The 27,343-nt window shown below is 42.6% G+C and overlaps 1 protein-coding gene across 1 annotated transcript in view; it reads right to left on the reverse strand.

Annotated features, from left to right (window-relative positions):
- LOC311035788 (endonuclease V-like) overlaps positions 1-27,343 on the reverse strand; it is a 98,898-nt gene that overhangs the window by 52,727 nt on the left and 18,828 nt on the right. Inside the window, exons 6-7 of the mRNA XM_084044236.1 lie at positions 25,965-26,033; positions 25,719-25,847 (exon numbers count right to left, since the gene is read on the reverse strand). Of these exons, the coding sequence (XP_083900362.1) occupies positions 25,719-25,847; positions 25,965-26,033 (198 nt within the window). The remainder of the gene's footprint in view (positions 1-25,718; positions 25,848-25,964; positions 26,034-27,343) is intronic.

Here is a 27,343-nt window from a genome sequence, read left to right on the forward strand (position 1 = left end):
AAATGGACCCGTTAGGGTCCATTTGGTTCCATTTGTACACTCTCAGAGTTACAGACCCATAAGGGTCCATTTGGTTCCTATAAATCATTTTCCTGGGGACCCCCTGGAACCCCCTCAAGTACCCCTGGGGGTCCCTGGACCCAACTTTGAGAACCAATGGACTAAGCTACAGTACCTGAACACAAACAACGTAATTGAATTCACCATTAACAATTCACCTGAACAGTTTAAGATGTTGTATGGTATCATTGTAATCCTTGACCATAAAAACATAGAGGAAGATAATAATTTGGTTATGGCGGAAAGTAAAATGGCCAACCACGAGGCGTTTTTGCAATGGTTTTATTTGGTTCAAATGTTCAGGACCCCAAGTGCAAGTATAACAACTTTCATGCTTTTATGAAATAGTGAACCTGTCACATATTCTCTGGACTAACTATCAACCAAAATAAATATTTATTGTGTACAGTACACTTACATAGTAGGCAATTCTGGCCCCAGTTAGGGGTTATAAATTAAATATTACAGGAAATAATGCTTGCAATGTCATTCTGCATAATCTCATACTGCGATTTCATTGTAATTCTCACAATGTCACTCTATTCACCATGAACTATTCACCTGAACGGTGATGTTACACATGATACTATGCTTTGATGATCTAGTAATCCTAGACCATCAAAACATAGGTATAGACATCACATATTATAAAGTTTGGTTCAGAAGATACGATGCAAAATACATCATTTGGTTATGGCGGATAGTAAAATGGCTGCCATGGACACCAGGGGGGGGGGGGCGCTTTTACGATGGAAAATGTTCAGGGTCCCAAACTGTACAAGTGTCATGCTTTTATAAAAAAAAAGTGAGCTATTCTGGGACCAATCCACCTGACAAAATGTCATTTTTTGGTCGAATTCACAACGTAAGCTGATCGATAGCATATGAAGTTCAACCTTTAAATCTAGCATGTAATTTATTGCTATGTCCTCTGATACCAAAACCCTGGTGATGATCACAGCTCCGTGTAGCCACACAGATCCTTCCTCCGTCAGCCAGTGAGTAAAAATATCCCATAACTCTGAGGAGAGGCAAAGCCAGAAAAAAAAAGTTGGGAGACAAGGGTCTGTGTGTCTTGCCAAAAACAAAACAGAACAGAACAGAGCAGAACAGCAGGTGTGAGAACACTCATTTGCATATCACCCCAAATGTCCCTTGATGCACACACAAATACTGTGTACGGTCACTCATATACCGTGTACACGCACACACACACACACACACACACACACACACACACACACACACACACACACACACACACACACACACACACACACACACACACACACACACACACACACACACACACACACACACACACACACACACACACACACACACACACACACACACACACACACACACACACACTTGACAAAGGCCACATTGTGCTGTCTTGTAGATACTTTCAAAGAATAGTTACCACTCACAAATTAGGCTCAACAACCTGGAACCAAAACAGAAGTGTTGCATTCCACTTGTGCTTCATGCCTTTGAATGTTCACTGCTGTACATTCATGTGTCTGATTTGCACCCATAGTGACCGCAATTAAAGCCTCATTAACCCTTTAAGACCGGGAACGCATCTCTGTCATTGTAAGATTTCTTTGGCTATTCAAAAATAGCAGATATACAAGCTCATAGCGCGGCACCGAGTGCCGCGCTATGAGCTTGTAGATCTGCTATTTTTTGAAAGATCTTGAAAATGTGTGCAAATCTTTGAATATATATTTTTTAAATATATAAAAAAAATCTGGGGGTCCCTGGAACAAAATATTTTGAGATGGGGGGGTCCACGGCCGTTTTTGAGAACCACTGATATTATAGCAAATATATTTTTTCAAAAAACTAAGGATTTTGAAGACATTTGTAGAATCCCCAGAAGCAAAGATTTTAGTTACAAATGTTCGCTTTAAAAATACATACATCCAAAGATTTGCACACATATTTCACGATTTAAAAAAAAATAGCAGATCTACAAGCTCATAGCGCGGCACTCGGTGCCGCGCTATGAGCTTGTAGATCTGCTATTTTTGAATAGCCAAAGAAATCTTAAAATGACACACAGATGCGTTCCCGGTCTTAATGGGTTAATACTCACTCGCGTAAATAATAGATTTTCCGTGACGGCACCATCGCACGCGGAAGAACAAATTGGGCTGTAGTGTATAACACGATGTAGATTGTCGACTATTGAACTAGCTAGAAACTAAACACAGCAAACACAAAATGGGTGTGTGCATGATCTGTGGTATTTCATCTGTTGGAGGCAACAGCTCTGTGGAGAAGAGAGTTACTCATCACTGCTTTGGGAGATTGCCTCATAATAAGCAAGAGAATGAAAGGGACAGGGAAGTGAAAGAATAAATGAGTAATGTGGTAAAAAAAAAACGTGGAAAAAGTAAGACAGCTGCACTGGGGGTTCATTTGGCTAAAGGCAGAGAACTTGATTGAATTTTTTGCCCGTCGGTTCCAACCCGGATTTCCTTTCTCTTCTTCCTGAGCGCGTTCCCTGGCAACTTGTAAATCCGCAAGAGGACAGGTGCGAGTCACTGGTGTGGAATGGGTACCTTTGGCACACACACACACACACACACGCGCGCGCGTGCATACACACACACAAACATATGCACGCTTGTCTTAGTATACTGGCTTGATTCCGATGGCCTGGGGCAGGACTTTGCCTCTTTCCCCTCTGAGCCCTGAACCCCTGCAGCAGAACCTGTCTGGCCCTGTCCTAATCTTTATAAAAGTTCTCTCTTTTTTTTTTTCCAGTTGTCTCTTTTGCAATGCTCCATCGTTTCTCCACTTTTTTTCTGACAACTTTTATTCCATTCTGGCCATTAATCCATTATGACCGGGGAACGCATCTGTGTGTCATTTTTAGATTTATTTGGCTATTCAAAAATTGTGAAAATGTGTGCAAATCTTTGAATATATAAACTTTTTTTTTTAAGCGAACATTTGTAACTCAAATCTTTTCTTTTGGGGATTCTACAAATGTCTTATAAATCATAACAGTTAAAAAAAAAATCAGTGGTCCTCAAACTTTTTCATGTCAAGGACCACCCAAAATTATATGTATTTGGCCGCGGACCCCCAACTCAAAATATTTTGTTCCAGGGACCCCCCAGAAGCAAAGTTTTGAGTTACAAATGTTCGCTGTGAAAATATATATATAAGATTTGCACACATTTTCACGATTTTTCAAAAATAGCAGATCTACAAGCTCATAGAGTGCCGCGCTATGAGCTTGTAGATCTGCTATTTTTTTTGAATAGCCAGAGAAATCTAACAATGACACACAGATGTGTTCCCGGATTGAATGGGTTAAACTTTTACCTTTGTTCGACATATTTGCTTCCCTCCCTCCCTCTACGATTTCATCTGCTCATGTCCGCCAAAGTCTCAACCTCTCTCTCTCTCTCTCTCTCCCCGATACCACTTCAACCTCAGTGTTTGTTCCCACCGTGCACGTATCTCACTCAAACCTCCATCTCTGTCCACTCTCTCAGTCTTTGCCAGTCTGACTGTAGTGGCCCAGGGAGACTCAGAGAGAGAAGTACAACAGCGGAATGTCAGACAGTAATATATTAACATTTAAAGAGCCTCGAGGGGCAAGGGGACCGCTACAGCTTGAACCACTTGAAAGAATAGTATATAGTACTCTGATGCATGTCAAATAGCGAGAAAATGCCAATCTACAAGCTCGCAATCGATCTACATTGCCGTACATGTACTGTACAAGCTTGTGAGCTTGTAGATCTGCTATTTTCACCAAATATTTGCTGAATGTTCGCCTATTTTTGCCAAATGTTTACTGTGATAAGTGGTGGAAATAACTAAGTACATTTACTTAAGTACTGTCCTTAAGTACAATTTTGAGGTATTTGTACTTTACTTGAGTATTTCCAATTTCCAATACTTTTACTTCTACTCCTCTACATCTGGCAAATATTGTACTTTTACTCCACTACAATTATTTGAAAACTTTAGTTACTAGTACTTTTCAGATATAAATTATGATATTAGGAAACATACATTAACCATTTTAGCCCTATTTTATACCTAGGCTACTTGAAAATAGCAGATCTACAAGCTCACAACGCGTCGCATCGCGACCCGTTGTGAGCTTGTAGATCTGCTATTTTCAAACATTTTATTTTTGGTACTTTAAGTAAGTAAGTAAGTAAGTAAGTACATTTTATTTGTATAGCACATTTCACAGAGAGGACTCCCAAAGTGCTTTACATAAACAGAAATAAATACAGCAAAAAACAATCAAATGAAAAGAAACACAGAACAAAAACACAATGCATCTCAGAGAAAACAAAAACAAAAAGCAGACATATTTCAGCATTGGAGGAGAACCTCAGTGACATTACCCGAAAGCATGTTGAAACAATAGAGTTTTTAGCTGATTCTTAAACATAGTCACAGAAGCTGCAGCTCTCAGGCCAGGCGGGAGGGTATTCCAGAGTCTATAGGTGCTACAGACTGAAAGGCTCTGTCACCTTTGGTGATTAACCTGGTACGAGGAATGACCAATAGACCCTGGACTGTTGACCTCAGGGACCTGCTGGGCACATATGGTTCCAGCAAGTCAGTTACATATTCAGGTGCCTGGCCATGCTGAGCCCTAAAAGTGAGCACCAGGACCTTGAACTGAACTCTGAAAATTACCGGAAGCCAGAGCAGAGATGCCAAAACCGGAGTAATGTGACACCTTCTGCTTGATCTACACTGCTCAAAAAAATAAAGGGAACACTTTGATCCCTTAATTCTTTTGAGTTTTTTCATGAACTGTAAAACTCAAAAGAATTAAGGGATCAAAGTGTTCCCTTTATTTTTTTTAGCAGTATAGTTAAAAGTCTTGCAGCAGTGTTTTGAATGAATTGGAGGCGGTCTATGGATGTCTTATTGAGGCAGGTGAGAATCGAATTGCAATAATAAGGCATGTATAATAATTTCTAGATCAGAATGGGAAACAATCGACCTTAACTTCGCAATGTTCCTGAGATGGAAAAAACAGGTGCGGGTCACCGATTTAATGTGCGTGTCCAGGTGCATGGCCTGATAAAAAAATGACCCCAAGGTTCCTGAGATTGGGGCTCACATTACTTTTGAGGGACCCAATACAACTAGCCACCTTGGATGCAACACCATCAGAGGCCACAATGAGCACCTCGGTTTTGGCCTCATTCAACTGGAGGAAGTTACTTGCTAACCAGGCCTTAATGGCAGGCAGACACTCATTTAAAACAGCAAGGTTAGAATTAAAATCGTCAGTACATTTTGATACCAATACTTTTGTACTTTTACTCAAATACATTTTGAACTCCAGACTTTTACTCGTAACAGAGTACTTCTACATTGCAGTATCGATACTTTTACGTAGTAAAACATTTGAGTACTTTTTTCACCACTGACTGTGATATTATTCTCCAAATGTTCTCTTGGTTTTACATGCCCAGAATAGGTGACGCTATGGTTCACAACGTGCTTAAAATAGTGGCCCTTCTGCCACGCGCTGAAAACACTCACATGGGCAGCGTTGGCTCAGGAGGTAGAACAGCCGCTCCTACTGGCTTTGTGCCGAAGTGTACTTAACCCATTAAGACCGGGAAAGCATTTGTGTCAGATTTTATACTTTGGATATTCAAAAATAACAGATCTACAAGCGCATATTTTGTGCCGCGCTACGAGCTTGTACATCTGCTATTTTTGAAAAATCGGGAAAATCTGTGCAAATCGTTGAATATATAAATTATATTCATTTTTTTATGCGATTTTTTTTTTACTCAAATCTTTGCTTCTGGGGGTCTCTGGCACACAATATTTTCTGATGGGGGTTCGCGGCCGAATACATATAATGAAATGTTGGGCGTCCTTGACATGAAAACGTTTGAGCACCACTGATATACTATAGCAGTGGTTCTCAAACCTTTTCATGTCAAGGACCCCCAACTTGACACTTATTAGAACACGGACCCCCATTTGAAAATATATGCCAGGGACCCCCATAAGAGAAGAGCTTTATGGCTCTATAGCAGTGATTCTCAACCGTTTTAATTTCAAAGACCCCCAGTTTGACATGCATTAGGGCCACGGACCCCCATTTAATGGCATTTATATCTCTGGGAACCCAATTTCTATTGTAAAATCAATGTTAATTTAACTCTGAGAGTGTACAAATGGAACCAAATGGACCCGTTAGGGTCCATTTGGTTCCATTTGTACACTCTCAGAGTTACAGACCCATAAGGGTCCATTTGGTTCCTAACTATCCATCATTTAGCTGGGGACCCCCTGGTACTCCCTCAAGGACCCCTGGGGGTCCCCGGACCCCACTTTGAGAACCATGGTACTATAGCAACATAGTTTTTTCAGAAAACTGAAGACAACATTTTTGGAATTGGCCTTAATGGATTAAGCAAGACAAGATGTTGCCTTGCATGATTACCTCCTCCATCGGTGTGTGACTGGGTGTATGTAAGGTACAGTAGATTGTAAAGCACTTTGGATAAAAGCAATGTAGGCCATTTAACATTTACAAGCACACGACAGCAGAGCAGGGTGTTAAATGCAGATCATCCGTCTTCCCAGACATTTCATGACCTCTTGAACTTTTGATTGACATAGGACATGACACTGAAAGGTCTTTCTCCTCCCTCCCTCCCTCCCTCCCTCTCTCTTTCTCTCTGTCTGCCTCATCTCTCTCGCGTTCCTCTCAGATTACTGGCTACGAACCACTCTCAGTGTTGTTCTGTCTGTGAAGTAGATGTGGTGCAGGCGTCTCGAAGCAAAAAAATGCTCTTGAGCTCAAGAAGTGGATAAAAAGTACTTACCACACTAATTCAATCCATTTTATGCTTTTATACTTTTAGAGGCCTTTTACTGTAAGTAATTGCATTTATTTTTTTTGCCTTACATAAAGCAATTGTGTGTGAGATGTGCTATACAAATATACCCGTCTCGCTTGGCCTAAATTAAACTACGTTTTGACTTTCAACACATAGCCGTGACTCCGTGAGTATATCATTTTAAAGTCACAAAAGGTAAAAGGATGAATTGCTATGATCTGTATAGGACAGTGGTTTTCAACCAGTGGTCCGGGGACCACCAGTGGTCCTTGAGGGAGTACCAGGGGGTCCCCATGCAGAGAAATGAGTTAACATATAGCGTCACAATCATTTCAAGCACTTAGCTTTGGCTATTCAAAAATAGCCGATATACAAGCTCATAGAGCGGCACCGAGTGCCGCGCTATGAGCTTGTAGATCTGCTATTTTTGAAAAACCTTGAAAAAGTGTGTATAATCTTTGAATATTTATACTTTTTTTAAAGCGAAAATTAACTGATATCTTTGCTTCTGGCGGTCCCTGGGACAAAACATTTTAAAATGGGGGTCCGCGGCCAAATGTATATCTATTTAGGGGTCCTTGGCATGAAAAAGGTTGAAAACCACTGGTATAGGACAGAATGATAACATGAAAACCATAGAAAGAATAATGTTCACACGTCTGCAGCCTCATATACTGTACTATGCTTGCAAGTGCACGTATTGCGCGTGTTGCTATAATACAGCATGTGAGTATTGTGTTAATGCAGAGGTAACAACAAACAGTAGTACCATACAGTACAAACTCTGTGCATTATTCAATGAGTAGACAGGAGAACCAGCAGGGGGGTTAGTGATAGATGGATGAATAAGACAGAAAGGTGGAAGACAGTATAGAAGGATAGATGGATGGATATGACAAGAGAGAGGGTGACACAGTTAACCCATTCAATCTGGGAAGGCATCGGTGTCATAATTTCTTTGGATATTAACAAAAACTGCAGATATACAGTAAAAGCTCATAGGCACCGAGTACCGCGCTATGAGCTTGTAGATCTGCTATTTTTTGAAAAATCTTGAAAATGTGTGCAAATCTTTAAAAATATATATTTTTAAAGCGAACATTTGTAACTCAAATCTTTGCTTCTGGGAGGTCCCTGGAACAAAGCATTTTGAGATGGGGGTCCGCGGGCCAAATACATATCTAAAAATGTCTTCTAAATCCTAACAGTATGTTCCTATATCAGTGGTGCTCCACCTTTTCCATGTCAAGGACCCCCAAAATGATATGTATTTGGCCACGGACCCCCACAAAAAAAAGATAGTTCCAGGGACCCCCATGAAGCAAAGATTTGAGTTACAAATGTTCGCTTAAAAAATATATATATATTCAAAGTTTGCACACATTTTCCACGATTTTTCCAAAAACAATCTACAAGCTCAAACGGCATGAGCTTGTATATCTGCTATTTTTGAATAGCCAAAGAAATCTTAAAATGGCACAGATGCGTTCCCGGATGGAATGGGTTTTAAAAAAAAGGATCCACTCAAAAGGTCCTGGTAATAAAATAGAGGGCACCTGGCCCAGGCACAAACAAACAACAACAGACATTTGTTCCGGTGAGTGGCTGTCCCCGTGGGGCAGGCTGGCGCTTTGTTGCATCTGAACTGTCTTTCTGAAAACACGCCTCGCTGTTAAAACAAACTCAGTCTCAACAGGATACCTTGCGTACAGTATACAGTATGATAAACCTCCGCTGTCACAATGTGGTTCGTGAAGCTGTAGGACTCATAAATGCAGAGCGAACAGGCACAGGCAGAGAGCAGTGAATTTGCAAGGTTTTGTTCTCAAGAAACCCACACTGGGAAGTCACAAGGAATCAAGGAACTTCACTCAGATGCACTAGAAATTACACAGGGAACTGACCACATCACGTACAACCGACAAACAAGGTATCTAACACACAAGACAGGGGCACAAAAATAGTCATGGACTAACTAGACAGTAGACACAGGTGATCACAACTGACAATCAACACTGGGATAGGCTAGGGCAGGGGTCTTCAACGTTTTCAGGCCAAGGACCCCCTAGCTGAGAGAGAGATAAATGGTAAATGGTAAATGGTGCATTTATATAGCGCTTTTATCCAAAGCGCTTTACATTGATTGTGCCATTCACCCATTCACACACACATTCTTACACCGATGGCGGAGGAAACCATACAAGGCACCAACCTGCTCATCGGGAGCAATTAGGGGTTCAGCGCCTTGCTCAAGGACACTTCGACACTAACTCTAGGGGAGCGCCCCAGCCCGGGATCGAACTGGGAACCTTGCGGTTTCCAGTTCACACTCTAACCGGCCACTCTCAGGGGTAGCTCAGGGGGAGATGAAGCAGGGACCCCCTCTGTATTGTATAAAATTGTGTTTCAGATTTAACTTTTTTTGTTTACTTGGTCTGCTCTTTTTCCCCTCTACACCAAACACCTCTTTGCCAAAAATAGCAGATCTACAAGCTCACAACGCCTCGCAGCGCGAGGCGTTGTGAGCTTGTAGATCTGCTATTTTTGGCTAAAGTTCTCCTCAGAATAATAAAAAATCCTATCACACAAAGATTTGGCGGACCCCCTGTAGTAACTCTGAGGACCCCCTAGGGGTCCCGGACCCCCTGTTGAAGACCCCTGGGGTAGGGGACGAAGAGGACACAGGTGGAAACACCGGCAAATCACAGGACTGGTTAGGCAAGACCAGAGTGTAGAAGATAGAGTAACGTCACGCTTTGATCTCGTCGCAAAGCGGGCTGCTATGGGCTACAGTTCCAAACATTGGAAGTATCTCGTTGAGATAGACCAGTGGTTCTCAAACTGTTTTGGGTCAAGGACCCCCAAATTGACACTTATTAGCACGTGGACCCCCATTTGAAAAGATAAGCCAGGGACCCCCATAAGAGAAGATTTTTACGGCTCTCTAGCAGTGATTCGCAACCATTTTAATTTCAAGGACCCCCAGTTTGACACAGGGCCGGACTGGGACCAAAATTCAGCCCTGGCATTTTGGTCCGTACCGGCCCACCCCCCCATTTTGTCAACGGGGGGTGGGGGGGGGGGGGGGGGCGTTTCACTGAGCCAGCCCAGCCCTGCACATGAACTCTGCGGCCGCACTGAGGCGCCTGCTGGAAAGCATCCCAGCCCAAACATTAACATAACTAATAATTGGGCCGCGCGACTCGGATATGACCGTAATAACCCTAAGACATTTTAAAAAATATATTAAAAAAAAAAAAAAAAATGTTTTTTTTTTTTTTCTTTTGGCCCAGTGGCCCACTGGGCCAGCGGCCCACCGGGCATTTGCCCGGTACGCCAAATGGCCAGTCCGCCGCTGGTTTGACATGCATTAGGGCTACGGATCCCCATTTAATGGCATTTATATCTCTGGGACCCCAATTCATATTGTAAAATCAATGTTAATTTAACTCTGAGAGTGTACAAATGGAACCAAATGGACCCGTTAGGGTCCATTTGGTTCCATTTGTACACTCTCAGAGTTACAGACCCATAAGGGTCCATTTGGTTCCTGTCCATCATTTAGCTGGGGACCCCCTGGAACCCCCTCAAGTACCCCTGGGGGTCCCCGGACCCCACTTTGAGAACCAATGAGATAGACAGAGCACTTCCGCATTTCCATTCTGAAGACATTCCTATATGAGTCCTATTACCACTGGGTCCTCCTATCAGTGTGTGCATGAGGTTAATGAGAGGTCAAGTATAGAGTCTGGGCATAATGTCCAATATAGAGCAGCAGCGGTAGACAACCACACACACTCAAGTCTAGAGACACACAGCATACTAAAGAAGTGTCAAAGGTGCACACACACACACACACACACACACACACACACACACACACACACACACACACACACACACACACACACACACACACACACACACACACACACACACACACACACACACACACACACACACACACACACACACACACACACAGCATGTACAGATGATGTGAGTCACGCAGCGGTTACATCAGTGTGGTGTTTGTAGAAAGAACCCTCTCCATTGTCCATTGTTGGTGCGAAAACCCTGAGGTTGCCAGGGTAACTAATCTGGTTGTCATCCTTGCTAACCCTGGTGTCTGTGTTTCAGAATGATTGGAGCCGGGGCGGAGTGTGTCATCAGTGGAGATCTGGCCCACCTGGATTGTCCTCTATAAAAGAGGTGGGTGGGCCAATATTTCTCTCTCACCATGCAGCTCACTGGGGGCACTCGAGCCTTTTGGCTGAAAGGATTTTGGTTGTATAGTTAGTTTTAATAAAGTGATTTAGACGCTCTTTGTTTGCGTGAGCTTCCTAATTTTGTTGAAAACTGAGCCATTTGTAACATTGGTAATGCCTTCTCCAACTCACTTGTGGTGTTCCACAAGGGTCTATCCATGGACCATTATTATTTTTTGATTCATATGCTCCCCCTAGATCATGTAAAAAACTCCACCTCCATTTACCTAGCTTCGCTTAAAGGAGTAGTTCATCCAAAAATGACTTATTTTCTACACACCCCATGAAGCCGTGAATTGATGGAGATGTTTTTGTCGCATTCCTAAGCCAATAATTTGATGACCGGCAGAAAGATGCTAATGTCTCCGGTAGGAGACTCCGCAAGTCTCCTACCGGAGACTCTGCCGGACAAATGATAGGATTAGGAATGCGAAAAAAACAAAGAAATCTCCATTCATTCAAGGCTTCATGGGTGTAATTGTAATGTATTTTTTGGGGTGAACTACTCCTTTATGGTCTGTCCTAGCCAATGCCAAGAGAATTGTGTAAAAATGATGTCTGTGGTTCTCCGGTTTGGCCCATTCCAGTTCCCATATAAAAGATAGGCTTCATGTCAGCTAATGTGAAACTCGTTGCAAAAAAACCTAGGTGGTATATTATTAGACTCTGAACTTTGATTTAAAGGAGAATTCCGTTCATTTTAAAGACGCACTGAAGTGACATTTTCGGTCATTTTATTTTGAAGGTTCAGCCCTAAACGTCGGCTCAACGACTCTAAACCAATCAGAAGGTCCCATCCCTTCAGGCTATGGGACGTTGGATCTCAATCACTTCAGCCGTGTTGGCACACGGCTAGTGTTTGTTTACAAGTGAGAGAGAGACGGCCAGTGAAGCACGTTTGCTACTACCTGGCTTATTTCTAACCTATAATGTTTTCAGATACATATTTTAGTGTGCAGATGAAGTTTAAAATGAGTAATACACTCATCTTCAATGAGATTCAAAACGGAGTATCTCTGTAATTAAAATCAGCTGTGTTTGAAGAACGTGCAGCTATGGGAATCAAACAGGTGCATGTAATCAAGATTCATTTATATTCGTGAAGGCTGTATTATGTCATCACGCAGCACGTTTTCGTTTACAGGAAGTAATTAAGATTGGCTTTTTAGGGACTTTAGATGTAAAAATACACAAAAATGGGTTTTTTTCATTTTTTTTGGCATCTATTGTAAGGTATGCCCATATGATGACCACGGATATGCTCTAAAAGTGTGAAAAACATATTTTTCATTTCACTACACCTTTAAGTGTTATGTTTTTGTGTATGGGGCTGCTTATCTCTCTGCATGGCAGCCCCAGGTTGCCAGGTCGGGAGAGAAACAGGCAACCAGCATTAGCTCGTTCTGTTATTAGCCGTTAGCTTCTCAGAGTTTTAGCGCCTGTTACATTATCATGGGACTCAACAATGAGTACTAGAAGCAAAAAAACAGACTTTGCATTTGTTAAAATAGGCGAATTTGGGCTATCCAGCATCCTACTATCATGACAACGGTGGGGGTCGATAGGGGGATTTGTGGAGTCACGCGATTTTCATTTCTACGTTGGTAAGTGATTTGACGCACATCAAACATAACACTTAAAATGAACGGAATTCTCCTTTAAGGCTCAAGTAAAGAGGGTTGTTCAATCTCAATATAGTTGCTAATGCCCTCTGTCCTCCGTTATGCGTGGCATATTATTCCTGTATTTAGATACTGTGTATCATCATCTATTTGATAACATTAAAATGGACATTTGCCACAAAGTGAGGGTGGAGGCCGACTTTTATGGTTCAACTTCAGAAATTAGATATCCATAAATAGGGCGTTGCACTGGCACAGGGGTAAAGTACCTGTCCACCATCACAGAATCAATGCGTTCGAATCCACCTACGTGCATCTGGCTCGCCAAGCATCTACTACACCATACATGGGCAACTGGCGGCCCTAATGCGGCCTGCAGGTTAATATAGGAATACCGATATATTATTGATTTCAGCTGTTACAATTCCAAACATGCAAACATGACCCACTTTAATTACTTCAGTCTATATTAGTAGCGTAATGACTATTATTACAATTCTTTTTGAAATTAAATAAAAATGTTACTTCTCAGGATTCCAATAAAAAAAATAGCAAAAATAGCAGATCTACAAGCTCAAAACGCGTCGCACTGCGACGCGTTTTGAGCTTGTAGATCTGCTATTTTTGCTATTTTTTGTGTGACATAGAATGGCCCGACAGTATATGCAATGTGGCCCTCTGGAGTGAGTGTGGAAATCTAGTGGCCCTCTCCATCATCAAAGTTGCCCACTGCTCTACATCAACACGATTTGCCGGGGCAGGGAGGGCAATCTTTGTTTGCTCCACCAGTGACTCCCAACAGCTGGGGCAGGGGGTTGGTGAACGGCAGGAGTAGGATGGAGGTGCTACGTTCTCCTGCTTGGGGGCTCCTCACAAGGAGGTGGGTTAGTAGGGTACGACAACAGTGGCAAAACACAGGAACGTGTGGGAAAGACTAATAGGCAGAACGCCTAAATTAGGAGAAAATAGGGGTAAAGAATTATTGGCTACTCTATATTTAAGGGGAATATTATATACGTACATATATATATATATATATATATATATATATATATATATATATCCTGAAATACATATTTCTATGAACTGAAGTGTGGGCTATCAGTGAAGTGTGAGAATTTAATGGAGCGAGAGAGAGAAGGAGAGAGAGAGAGATACGGAGGAGACCACAGCTAGTGTGGGTGTGAGTTACAGTGTTGGTCTACTCTGCGCCGCGCGTGTCTTCACATGTGTGGTAGGCAGCTCTTCCACTGTGGGTGCGTGATATTCTGCTGCAGTGCATTCACACCATCAACCCTTCCCTGCAGAATTCAACAATGATGTCATCTTTCCCTTTCATCTCTCTCTCTCTCTCTCTCTCTCTCCCTCTCTCTCTCTCTCTCAGGCAGTGAACGGGTTTTTTCCACCGTGATGAGAGGCAAGAGAAGAGAACCACATTTGATTTGGACAGGGGAGGGGAGGAACATTTTAAAGAAAACAAGATTAAATGAAAGGAAAAGTAGAAAAGGGATAAAGTGTGTTGCATGAGATGCTTTCGGTGAGAAGAAAATCTAATCCCTAGTTAAAAAAAAACAACTGAAAAGACGTTAATTCTGTGCTCTATCCATTGAGCTACACAGAATCACAACCTCATATGACAACACAACCCAGGTACCTCCATCTACGGATGCAGCATCACCTTTTCAACGGCCCAGTTTGCCCAAAACAGACTCATTATTTCACTGAACTACAAGTACATTAATTTTTTATCCCACGATTTTGTAACCCTTTTTCCCCCAGTGCCAATTGTCTAAGTGATCCTGGGCGCTACACTCCCCCCGCCAGCCTAGGGAGCCCAGAGCCGAGCTCATGCCTCCTTCAATGCATGAGAGCCAACTGACCTTCTTATCACCTGACAGGGGGGAGTTTCCCCGGTGGGACGCAGCGTGTGGAAGGAACACATTATTCCAACCAGTTCCTTTCCCCTCCATCAGAGTACATTAATTTTTTAACACAATAATGCTTTTTCTTTCCAACATCCATCCATCCAGACATTTTTACACAATTCTCTTGGCATTGGCAAATGCTTAATTCTATAGCTTTGGTTGCCTTTGGTTGATATAATACCAGTAACACATTAGTATAGGGGAACGTCTGTAACACTGACCCCCTGTTTCTAGCTAGCATTGACACTCTTTATTGGTGTCTGTTTGTTTCCACCATCGCCACATCTGCCGTTTACATTGATACCTGGAACGCATCTGTGTCACTTTAGATGTCTTTGGCTATTAAAAAATAGCAGATATACAAGCTCATAGCGCGGCACCGAGTGCCGCGCTATGAGCTTGTAGATCTGCTATTTTTGAAAAATCGTGATTTTTTTTTCCGAAAAATTGTTAGGATTTTGATTTTTTTAGACGCGGCCTCAGGTCTTAATGGGTTAACCCCCTACTCCAGTGCCCTAGTGCTTTAGATGCCACCATCATATAAACACAATGTGTTCCTCCTCTACTGAATGCATAAACAGTAACGCTCTGCCCTGGCAACTCACAGCCACTGCTCCCAGTGGTGAACCTCAATTAGACACAGGCAAACCACCACAACATACTGCTCTGCTGCCAAGAAGAACAGGGCAACCTTTTGCTGCTGCTGGCGGCAAGCAGGTGTGTGTGTGTGTGTGTGTGTGTGTGTGTGTGTGTGTGTGTGTGTGTGTGTGTGTGTGTGTGTGTGTGTGTGTGTGTGTGTGTGTGTGTGTGTGTGTGTGTGTGTGTGTGTGTGTGTGTGTGTGCTAAACGCATCAACCCAGTGGCTTGATGAAATGAACACACAGTGGAGGGGTTGAGTTGACATTACTGCAGCTCCCTGGCTGAAACTGATAGTGGCGTGCGTGCGTGCGTGCGTGCGTGCGTGCATGCGTGCGCGCGCGCGTGCGTGTGTTCCACAATGTGTGTGCACGCGTGCTTCTGAGTTTTATTTGTGCATGCATGTGTGTGAGTACACCACAGTATGTGTGCTTGTTCACGAGTCAGTGGGTGTATTTAAAGTGTGAGTGTGTGCCTACACACAATGATTAAGCGCTAGTTGGCATCCGAGTGGCCTGTCAAGAGTTGGCCTTGATAACCGTCTGGTGAGAGGGACAAACAAAAGTACAGCACAGATAATGAAAAACATGTCAAGTGTTCAGTTCATTTGGACAGTCATTTTACCAGCTTTAAAACCATCACCAAGCCTTAAAATGCCAAGAAGAGAACATGAGCAAGAATCCCCTCAGCCAGCTGGTCCTGAGACTCACCTCCACCAACCCTCCCCTAACTCAAATAATCTGGACCAGGGGCGGGCAACTTTGATGATGGAGAGGGCCACTATATTTCCACACTCACTCCCAAGGGCCACATTGCATATACTGTCTCTCTGTATTTTAACCTTTTTTTCACCATTCTATGTCACACAAAAGTAGCAAAAATAGCCGATCTACAAGCTCAAAACACGTCGCACTGCGACGCGTTTTGAGTTTGTAGATCTGCTATTTTTGAATTGGAATCTTGAAATGTAACATTTTTATTTAATTTCAAATGCATTTAGTGAAACCTATGTTAACTTTATGAACTTAAATACAAATAAAAAAAGACAATAGAATTGTAATACTAGCCATTAAAGGGGCTACACCATGAATTTCATTTTTTTTTTTGGTTTTTAGTATTTTTTGGGCTCCCCAGTGTCTCTTGTACCCAAAAAAATATTTTTTTTTAACATTCAGTCATTCATGCTCATTTCATGGATTTCCTGAATGGGCGTGTCTGAACAGGCCATTTCAGAATGGCAGGGCAAGTGATGTCACTTGCCCTGATTTTGCATTGATGATGGCCAGACAGAATTGCTCAGTAGCTCCCCCCTGCCCAATAGGACGTTTTGGTATTGCAGCTGAAAAAGCTTGGAATGACAGACAGTCAGATTGTGAGAAAAAATATCTGGATGTTTTTTAGGCTTACAACCTGTTTAAAACGTATTAGGGGGCAATATTTATATATAATATATTTTTTTTTAATTCATGGTGTAGCCCCTTTAACTCTCTCAGTGCCACGCAACGAGATATCCCGAGTTTTTTCTGAATGCCCTCAGTGCCAAGAACGAAAAATCCTGAGTTTAAAAAAACTAAAATTGGAAAAAAATGTTCAGAACCCAAGATATCATTATCTGAAGATGTGCAGCTCCATCCACTCCTGGTTTAAGTATAACTGAAAAAGGCTGTATCTCGCTTCCTAAGCACTTTTTTTTTACTTTGAAAAACAAATAAAAAATTGCTGGCACAGTATGAACATCTTTTTTTATTTCATTGGCACTGAGAGAGTGAAGCTACTAATATAGACTGAAGTAATTACACTTCATGTTTGCAAAAGCAAAATTAAATCACCTATTGGACAAACACAACAAACCCCCACAGTAAATTAGAATGCTATTTGGCCCTGAACCGAGAATTCGCAGGGGCAGATGTTGACTATGTACAGACTCAGTGACCGCCACCTGGCAATAGAAACAGGCAGACACAAACAGAACTGGCTGCCTAGAGAAGACAGACTGTGTTCACTCTGCTCTCAAGGGGAGACAGAGCTACACGTCCTGTTACAATGTGACAAATATAACTAATAGAGCATCAGAGTTATAGAGCATCAGAGTTATAGAGCAGGGGTCTTCAACCTTTTCAGGCCAAGGACCCCCTGGCTGAGAGAGAGATAAAGCAGGGACCCCCTACTCTATATTGTATAAAATTGTGTTTCAGATTAATGTTTTTTTTTTTACTTGGTCTGCTCTTTTTTCCCTCTACACCTATAGCCTCTTTGCCAAAAATAGCCGATCTACAATGAGAGCTTGTAGATCTGCTATTTTTGGCTAAAGTTCTCCTCAGAAAAGGGATGCTAGGGTTCAAGTGGTTAAGGTAAAATATATATATATCACACAAAGATTTGGCGGACCCCCTGTAGTAACTCTGAGGACCCCCTAGGGGTCCCGGACCCCCTGTTGAAGACCCCTGTTATAGAGCATAGAGTAATACTTCCTGTTACAATGTGACAAATATAACTAATAAAGCATCATTCTTCCCTAAAATTAAAGAAAAATATAAAGAATTTGAATCCACCATGAATAAGCCATCACTTCAACATGTTCTAGGAGAATAGTCTAAATGGACCTTTTTGACTGCACAATATGTGTGGAGTTAGGGACAGCCAGTGGATAGAAGAAGAGCCAAGGCCATCTGGCTAAACATTTCACTGTATCACTGTTATCATTGTCTCATTGTTTGTTATTCACTTGTTTTCATTATTACTATATTGCTTGTTATCCATTATCCCATAATTAACAAAACCTCTGTGGACAGGATCTGTCTGTTCAGAATCTCTGTCCTGCCCGTTTCTCCTCAATGGCTGGAGCAATTGATCTGAATTTGCACACGGCAATTGTCTATTAGCATATGCACCAAATAACGGCGCCCGTTTTTTAACTTTCCCAGCAGCAGTTTATTAGCATTTTTATGTAAAAGAATTCGACGGCCGTCGCCATGGTTACAGCCCCCCAAGCTATGGGATGAATGATTAAACTGCGCATGCGTCGACACACTCTGTTAGACAGAGAACGCTGCAATCTTATGAAGGACTTTCATTTACGCCCCGTGTCCACACACACACACTGCATTTCATGAGAGGGAGGATGCTTTGGATATCATCTTCATGCCACAAGCATGCAGATTCACACGCGCCACGACGGCACGCGCGCGGCATGTGTGAACTGTTGCAGGTAGGTACCAAGTACAAAGTCACTTTCCATCCCTGATATACTGTCTGTGCACAGCGCATAACCCAAACTGCACCTACTTTGGGTGCTCATATCCCCAGACGGGTAAGGTCTAGTTGTTAGCGGGCCCGGCGCCACGGGGGTGCCTGAGGGGGCCTGGCACCCTCAGTTGCAAATTCTGCCCCCTCAGTTTATGCTTGACCAACCTTGGGGGGGGGCACCAAACGGCGTGGAGAAAGTGAAAGAAGACAGAACTATCGCCATTTTTAACCAGCGGCTGCTGAAGGAGCGCTAAAACAGTGAAACGCCCGGTGAAGCGACATTTTTTTCCCACGCTGCACCCTACCCATTTTTGTCCCTGGCCAAGGAAGAACCTCCACGCCAAGTTTTTCAACTCGGCCTCATGGCGGCGCTATATCAGGCCACTTTACGTTTTGGCCTATATCTCTTGAACCGTAGGACGTACAATAAAAAACATTTCCAAAACAGGCCATGCTCATTTGCCATTTCCTTCAAAATACACTTTTTGCTACTAGAAAAGATTGTGTCCAAAACAGCCCACATTATCTCTGGTGTCATGTGATAAATATGTATCACTCAACTTATGATGTCCTTCCAAAGATTGTGAGAGGGGCCTATCTAAAAGAACTGTCCGATCTACTCCAAATTTCAATCACACATTGAGGTGCTTATAAATAACATATAGCCAAAAGTGACTTCACTTCCACCCAACTGGAGCGCCACAAGTACTATAAATGTAACTGTTGAAACATGACCTTTTCTCCTGTTCATGAGTCATAGTAAGTCATGTGACAATTTCTGTCAAACAGTGGTTTAAAAGATGTGTGCGTGGGCCCTATTTCTTACAAAAAAACAATATACTATGGAGTCAACACAAAATTGGAATCACATGTTGAGGGGTTCTCTATAGAGCACACCTCCAACAATTATTTTACTTACTACTACAAATGCATAAAGTTGAACTGTACAGTATGTTGTAGAAATGCTACCCCCCCCCCAGCTTCCTCATGCCCTGATGGCCGCAACCCACGGCTTACACAGCCCTCGCTAAGCAACCCAGTGGAGATATGCGCTCAAAGGAGTGAACTTTTGTTGTGGGATATATACTGTATACTATGTACAATATACAGTATATTATTTCACCTATAGTCTATCAAAGATCTTCACCGCCAAGTAAGAACACCAAATGGAGTCAGCTAGTTTGCAAATAGCTGCGTTTACAGGGTTTTCCCTTGTGACAGCAGCGATAGAGAATAGAAAGTGAATGTGATACAGAGAGGTCACAAAGTAACTGCAAGACACTGAGAAAGAAAGAAAGAAAGAAAGAAAGAAAGAAAGAAAGAAAGAAAGAAAGAAAGAAAGAAACAGAGAATGTAGAGGACATAGACAGGAAAAAGGAAAGAACGTTCAGAGGGGACAGGGGAGTTATGTAATATCTGTGTATTATTATACAGAGTGAAATGTGTGTTGAGTAAAATGAGTGTTAGTTTAACTCTGAGAGTTTAACAACTAACATTTATACTGTCAGTGTTATTTTTTACTGTGTTCGCCTCCATGGTGTCCACAATCAATTCCTACTGCAGGTATAACCCCTCGCCAGCTAAACGCATCAACCCAGTGGCTTGATGAAATGAACACACACACAGTGTGTGTGTGTGTGTGTGTGTGTGTGTGTGTGTGTGTGTGTGTGTGTGTGTGTGTGTGTGTGTGTGTGTGTGTGTGTGTGTGTGTGTGTGTGTGTGTGTGTGTGTGTGTGTGTGTGTGCGCGTGTTCAGGCAGGCACGAGCATGCATGCATCGATTTGTGTTTTAGCTCGTTTTGTTTTTTTCAGTTTTTTTGCAATTGCGTGTTTGCGTGTGAGATCAGAGTGATGGATTGCATGGGTATGAATGTCCTCAGTGCAGCTGGTTGGGAAGAGAAGACAAGAGAAGACAAGCCCATAAACTGCAATCAGCAACAAACATACGGACAGACATACGGACACAGTCAAATGTAGGAGTGGTTGGCACCACTCAAAAATATAAAGAATTTGCATTCACCATGAATAAGTCATCACTTCAACATGTTCTAGGAGAATAGTCTAAATGGACCTTTTTGACTGCACAATATGTGTGGAGTTAGGGACAGCCAGTGGATAGAAGAAGAGCCAAGACCATCTGGCTAAACATTTCACTGTATCACTGTTATCATTGTCTCATTGTTTGTTATTCACTTGTTTTCATTATTACTATAATTGCTTGTTATCCATTATCCCATAATTAACAAAACCTCTGTGGACAGGATCTGTCTGTTCAGAATCTCTCTGTCCTGCCCGTTTCTCCTCGCCCGTTTTTTAACTTTCCCAAAATGTAAGCTGTTTATTAGCATTTTTATGTAAAATAATTCGACAGCCGTCGCCATGGTTACAGCCCCCCAAGCTATGGGATGAATGATCAAACCCACTCTGTTAGACAGAGAACGCTGCAAACTTATGAAGGACTTTCATTTACGCCCCGTGTCCACACACACTGCATTTCATGAGAGGGAGGATGCTTTGGATATCGTGGCGGTGACGTCATGCGCGCGGCATGTGTGAGCTGTTGCAGGTACCAAGTACAAGGTCACTTTCCATCCCTGATATACTGTCTGTGCACAGCGCATAACCCAAACTGCACCTACTTTGGGTGCTCATGTCCCCAGACGGGTAAGGTCTAGTTGTTAGCGGGCCCGGCACCACGGGGGTGCCTGAGGGGGCCTGGCACCCTCAGTTGCAAATTCTGCCCCCTCAGTTTATGCTTGACCAACCTTGTGGGGGCACCAAACGGCGTGGAGAAAGTGGAAGAAGACAGAACTGTCGCCGAAAAGCGGCACATTTTTTAACCAGCGGCTGCTGAAGGAGCGCTAAAACAGTGAAACGCGGCGGTGAAGCGTCATTTTTTTCCCTGGCCAAGGAAGAACCTCCACGCCAAGTTTTTCAACTCGGCCTCATGGCGGCGCTTATCAGGCCAATTTACGCTTTGGCCTATATCTCTTGAACCGTAGGACTTACAATAAAATACATTTCCAAAACAGGCCATGCTCATTTGCCATTTCCTTCAAAATACACTTTTTGCCACTGAAAAAGATTGTGTCCAAAACAGCCCACATTATCTCTGGTGTCATGTGATAAATATGTATCATTCAACTTATGATGTCCTTCCAAAGATTGTGAGAGGGGCCTATCTAAAAGAACTGTCCGATCTATTTGCTTATAAATAACATATAGCCAAAAGTGATTTCACTTCCACCCAACAGGAGCGCCACAAGTACTATAAATGGTCAACACAAAATTGGAATCACATGTTGAGGGGTTCTCTGAGTCTATAGAGCACACCTCCAACAATTATTTTACTTCTGTTCATAGGGGGTGCCACAAATGCATACAGTTGAACTGTACAGTATGTTGTAGAAATGCTATCCCCCCCCCAGCTTCCTCATGCCCCGATGGCCGCAACCCACGGCTTACACAGCCCTCGCTAAGCAAACCCAGTGGGGATAAGCGCTCAAAGGAGTGAACTTTTGTTGTGGGATATATACTGTATACTATGTAAAATATACAGTATATTATTTCACCTATATTAATATAGTCTATAAAAGATCTTCACCGCCAAGTAAGAACACCAAATGGAGTCAGCTAGTTTGCAAATAGCTGCGTTCACAGGGTTTTTCCTTGTGACAGCAGCGATAGAGAATAGAAAGTGAATGTGATACAGAGAGGTCACAAAGTAACTGCAAGACACTGAGAAAGAAAGAAAGAAAGAAAGAAAGAAAGAAAGAAAGAAAGAAAGAAAGAAAGAAAGAAAGAAAGAAAGAAAGAAACAACATTCAGAGGGGACAGGGGAGTTATGTAATATCTGTGTATTATTATACAGAGTGAAATGTGTGTCGAGTAAAGTTAGTTTAACTCTGAGAGTTTAACAACTAACATTTATACTGTCAGTGTTATTTTTTACTGTGTTCGCCTCCATGGTGTCCTGAATCAATTCCTACTGCTGGTAACCCCTCGCCAGCTAAACGCATCAACCCAGTGGCTTGATGAAATGAACACACAGTGTGTGTGTGTGTGTGTGTGTGTGTGTGTGTGTGTGTGTGTGTGTGTGTGTGTGTGTGTGTGTGTGTGTGTGTGTGTGTGTGTGTGTGTGTGTGTGTGTGTGTGTGTGTGTGTGTGTGTGTGTGTGTGTGTGTGCGTGCGTGCGTGCGTGCGTGCGTGCGTGCGTGCGTGCGTGCGTGCGTGCGTGCGTGCGTGCGTGCGTGCGTGCGTGCGTGCGTGCGTGTGTTCTGGCAGGCACGAGAATGCATGCATCGATTTGTGTTTTAGCTCGTTTCGTTTTTTTTTTTTTTTTTTGCAATTGCGTGTTTGCGTGTGAGATCAGAGTGATGGATTGCATGGGTATGAATGTCCTCAGTGCAGCTGGTTGGGAAAAGAAGACAAGAGAAGACAAGCCCATAAACTGTGGGAGAACAGCCCCGCCTAGTGGCTGGAGGACAATCACCCATCAGAGATGGAAAGAAGAGAGCTCGGTTCTAAACATAAACACTTAGTGGGTGCGTTTACATGCACAATATTTATTCATTCAGAATGAACTCATTCCGAATAGAAATGTATACCCAACTGTTTACATGGCACCTGAATAAAAATATTCCTGTTCCTCAATCGTTTACATGAGCAAAGCATTCATTCGGAATAGAACTCTGGTCATGCGCAGAGTGCTTCGGGCCGGGTTGGGGACGGGGGGAGGGGGAGGGGGGGGGGAGGGGGAGGGGGGGGGCGGGGGTGTTTGACAGGTAAACATATGTATTATTTACCTCTGGCAGCCTTGGTAATGAATAATAACAATTTTGGCTACACGTACATGGATCTTTTTCTAAACGCACATTTTTGTGTGCGTTTGGGCCTTCCAGCCACACGCAAACGGTGTTTTTGGCCGCTAAAACGGATATTTTTGTAAACGGATAAATAAGTGAAGGTTTTCCAAAACATGCGTTTCAGTGGATCTGTGTGGACATGTAATCCGGAGATTTTGAGAAACGATGACGTCATCGCGCATTCGCACATGGTCATTATAATAATAAATAGTACAATAATAAATAAACCGGACCGCTCATGGTCATTATAATAATAAATGAAGAGAGAGAGAGAGCAACACTTACAGTCTATGAAACAAGGCACGCTCATTTATGGCTAAATAATGTCATACTTAATAATAAGACAGTGGTGGGAAAAGTAGCTCATTCACTGTGTGACGAAAACCCTCTTTCTCTGCGCCAAGTAGAACACACGGCGCGCACACAGATTGAATGTGGGGTCTGTCGTCCTAAAACACAATCGCCCCGGTGCCGAGAGTCCCTGCTTTATAGTGGTGTTCGATGTTTTTACATTGCCAACTCTCACATGTACATAAACGTTCAGATTTCAAATATAAAGTGCTTACCCCTGAGCCACGGACATTACAAGGCGATCCGGACCGCGATAAGTACCCGTATCTCCCGTATTGTTCAATAAAAAGCATTTTAATCCGATCGTCGGCCATTTTCTCCAAATTTTCTCCGATGCTTTCAACCATGCGACACCAATGGTTGGAAGGTGTATTGCACTCTGATACATTACCAAAATAAAAGAACAGAAAAAGAAAATGGCTGGCGATGGGATTAAAATGCTTTTTATTGAACAATACGGGAGATACGGGTACTTATCACGGTCCGGATTGCCTTGTAACATCCATGGCTCAGGGGTAAGCACTTTATATTTGAAATCTGAACGTTTATGTACATGTGAGAGTTGGCAATGTAAAAAAAAAACGAACACCACTATAAACCAGAGACTCGACAGCGTCATGTGAACCATGGCTACTGTTTGCGCTGCAGCTGAGCCCTAATAATGTTGTTTTCGTTTATGTTCACGTATGCTATTAAAATAATGCAGCTATTGTATTTGGCCCCTCATATATATAATTATAAAATCAATGTAAATATAAAATCTGATATAAAATTGAAACATGCAGCTGATCGATGCGTTTCTGCGTCTACGTGTGGACAGGGATTTTTGTTTATCTTTGTCATATGGCCAGGGATTCTTTTTAAAAACGGAGGACTAAAATATCCGTTTAGTAAAAGATCCATGTACGTGTAGCCAAGGCCTTAAGTCACGGCTGCCAGAGAGAAATAATAACAAGCCACAGCTCACACTCAATCAAAGCTGCCAGCTATATAGGTAAATGAGGAAGAAGAGAAGAGAGACAATAAAACAAGTTAAGATAGAGAAGGTAGAGAGAAGGTTTGATAATGGAAGCACACCGCATCCTGGCTACGGCCATTGGTCTGCTATTGATGAGTTTAATGCAGCAAAATCAGCTCCTGTTATATTTGCTGCTGACCCGGAGGAGGAGCCGGTCGGCGGAGAACTACGCGCGTCTGCGACTTGGGCTTGGAGCGCCAGACTCCACATGGCTTGCGCCTCTCCCCCCCCCCACCCAGAAGCACCGCGCTAGCCAATGACACATGCGCAAAAGAACAAATGTATACCAGTCTGATACCAGTGCGTTTACATGGGCAATGTAGCCCGATTCTATCGGTATATACCAGCCCTTCAAACCCGAATGAAATTTCATTCGGATCAGACCGGTATGGCCATACCGATGCGTTTACATGAGCAATTATATTCTGAATGAGCATTCATTCCGAATTGAAGTGGAATAAACCTGTCCATGTAAACGCAGCCATTTTTTTTCATGAAGGAAGTACAAAATCTGATGAATACAAAGTAACATAAGACTGCAGATGTTAGGACAGCTGTGTGATCTGAGCAGACCAGCTGTGTGAATGTTGGAAAGAGACAAATGTCTCAAGACATATTGTTGCTTTTGTGAAACTCATCAAGCACCAAATAATCCTTCATAAAGTGGAATGCACAGAAGAACACATGCACCGATCTCTCTGTCACATGTCACTGTGAGTGATGGAAGACCAAACAGGCACAAAGAAATGACAGTGTGTGTGTGTGTGTGTGTGTGTGTGTGTGTGTGTGTGTGTGTGTGTGTGTGTGTGTGTGTGTGTGTGTGTGTGTGTGTGTGTGTGTGTGTGTGTGTGTGTGTGTGTACCTGTCTGATGGGCTCAGGAACTCGATAGCGACAGCACGAGTATGTGAGGCGCACTGCTGTGTCCAGACTGATCTTGTGGCCGACTGACACATACACCGGTTTAGTACTGCTGTCCGAGCTACGCAGGGCCTAGAAAGAGAGCAAGAGAGAGAGAGAGAAAAAGAAAGAGGGGGGGGGGGTATATTGAGGTCAGCAACAACTCCATTAGAGTTTTTCTTTATTGTTTGTGTCTGTCAGCTTACATACCTTGCCCAGTATTTTTCCTGAGGCTGCTGTGAGTGGGAAGCAGTCCCCTCCTTTCTGCAGGGCAGCTATCTGTGGAGGAAAAGAAAACAAAGTAATGCTGCTGTCATAACAAAGCAAACATCCACCGTCTCAAGACACTGACTAAAAAGTTACAATCCATTAAGTTTTATTATTTAGACTCGGCAGTCGAACCCGGGTCTCCCGCATGGGAAACCAAACATCTCAAACAAGAGGGGAGTTATTTTGTACTAAAACACTCTACAATGCAGAGTGTTAAAAAAAAAAACATTTTATTCCATAAAAAACAAGTTCTGAATTGAAGTTTAAAGGACCATACCGGCATTCATATACTGTAGATCATTGCATATTCACAGCGAGTGAATAAACCAGGAAAATCCTAGCCTGGGACTAGACGAATCTGCCAGTGCAAAAAAAAAATTGCCCTCGGCGATTTGGGTTTGGCCCGCTCCGTTGTGAATCCATTTCCCGCTCCCGAAGTCTGGGGTGACCAATCAGGGCCCAGTATTCAAATATGGGAGACTGTAATTGGTAGTTGGTTGTAGGTCTAACCAATTGCGTCCAGAGCCATTCTTTTGATCACGCCCCTAGGAAAAAAAACGTCCGACTCCTCATAGAAGCACCAGACTCATATCCATGCAGTGATATAGTCTGGCCACACAAGGCTAGGAAAATATGACACTTTTGCCATGTCACAATATTGTGACAATATTGTATCGTCCCACGATATATCGCGATACGTTTTCGTGACGATATGTATCGTTTTGGGGGAAAAAAATATCGTTTTGAAAAAGAAAAAATGTTTTAACTTTTTTTTTTACAATCATTATAATCAGGCATGCAAACAGCCCCGAGGTGAAAAGGGTGACAACATGTTTTGTTTTTTTCGGGTCAGGTGTCACACTATTGCCCTATTTGGATTGAAAACGGCTATTGTAGCTGAAAAGCTACAAGTTTGCATGTCTGAATAATGCAAAAACAGAATTATTTGTTTGCATTTACTTTTTTCCTCCCCCATATATTTTCATAATAAAAAAAGTGTGTATCGTATCGATATCGTATCGAAGTTGTGAGCCAAATATCGTATCGTTTGGTGAAATTAGTGTATCGGCACACCCCTATATACTACCATAATACTGTATATTGCCCAGCCCTAGCTTGAATGCAGTCAGCAAAATAACACATGCCAATCTCTCCATTAGATTTTGAGATATCTTGTGTGCAAGTGGAAATTTTGTCCTAAAGGGGAACTAAAGGAAAGGCCACTGGGTTATCAAAATCACTTACATAGCATAAACCTTGACAAAACATAACTTCACAATGATATGAGTGTATCGGATGGATTAATTATCTCAAGCAAG

The sequence above is a fragment of the Gymnoscopelus microlampas genome (genome assembly GCF_963454915.1).
Source record: "Gymnoscopelus microlampas genome assembly, chromosome: 2".
NCBI classification, from domain to species: Eukaryota; Metazoa; Chordata; class Actinopteri; order Myctophiformes; family Myctophidae; genus Gymnoscopelus; species Gymnoscopelus microlampas.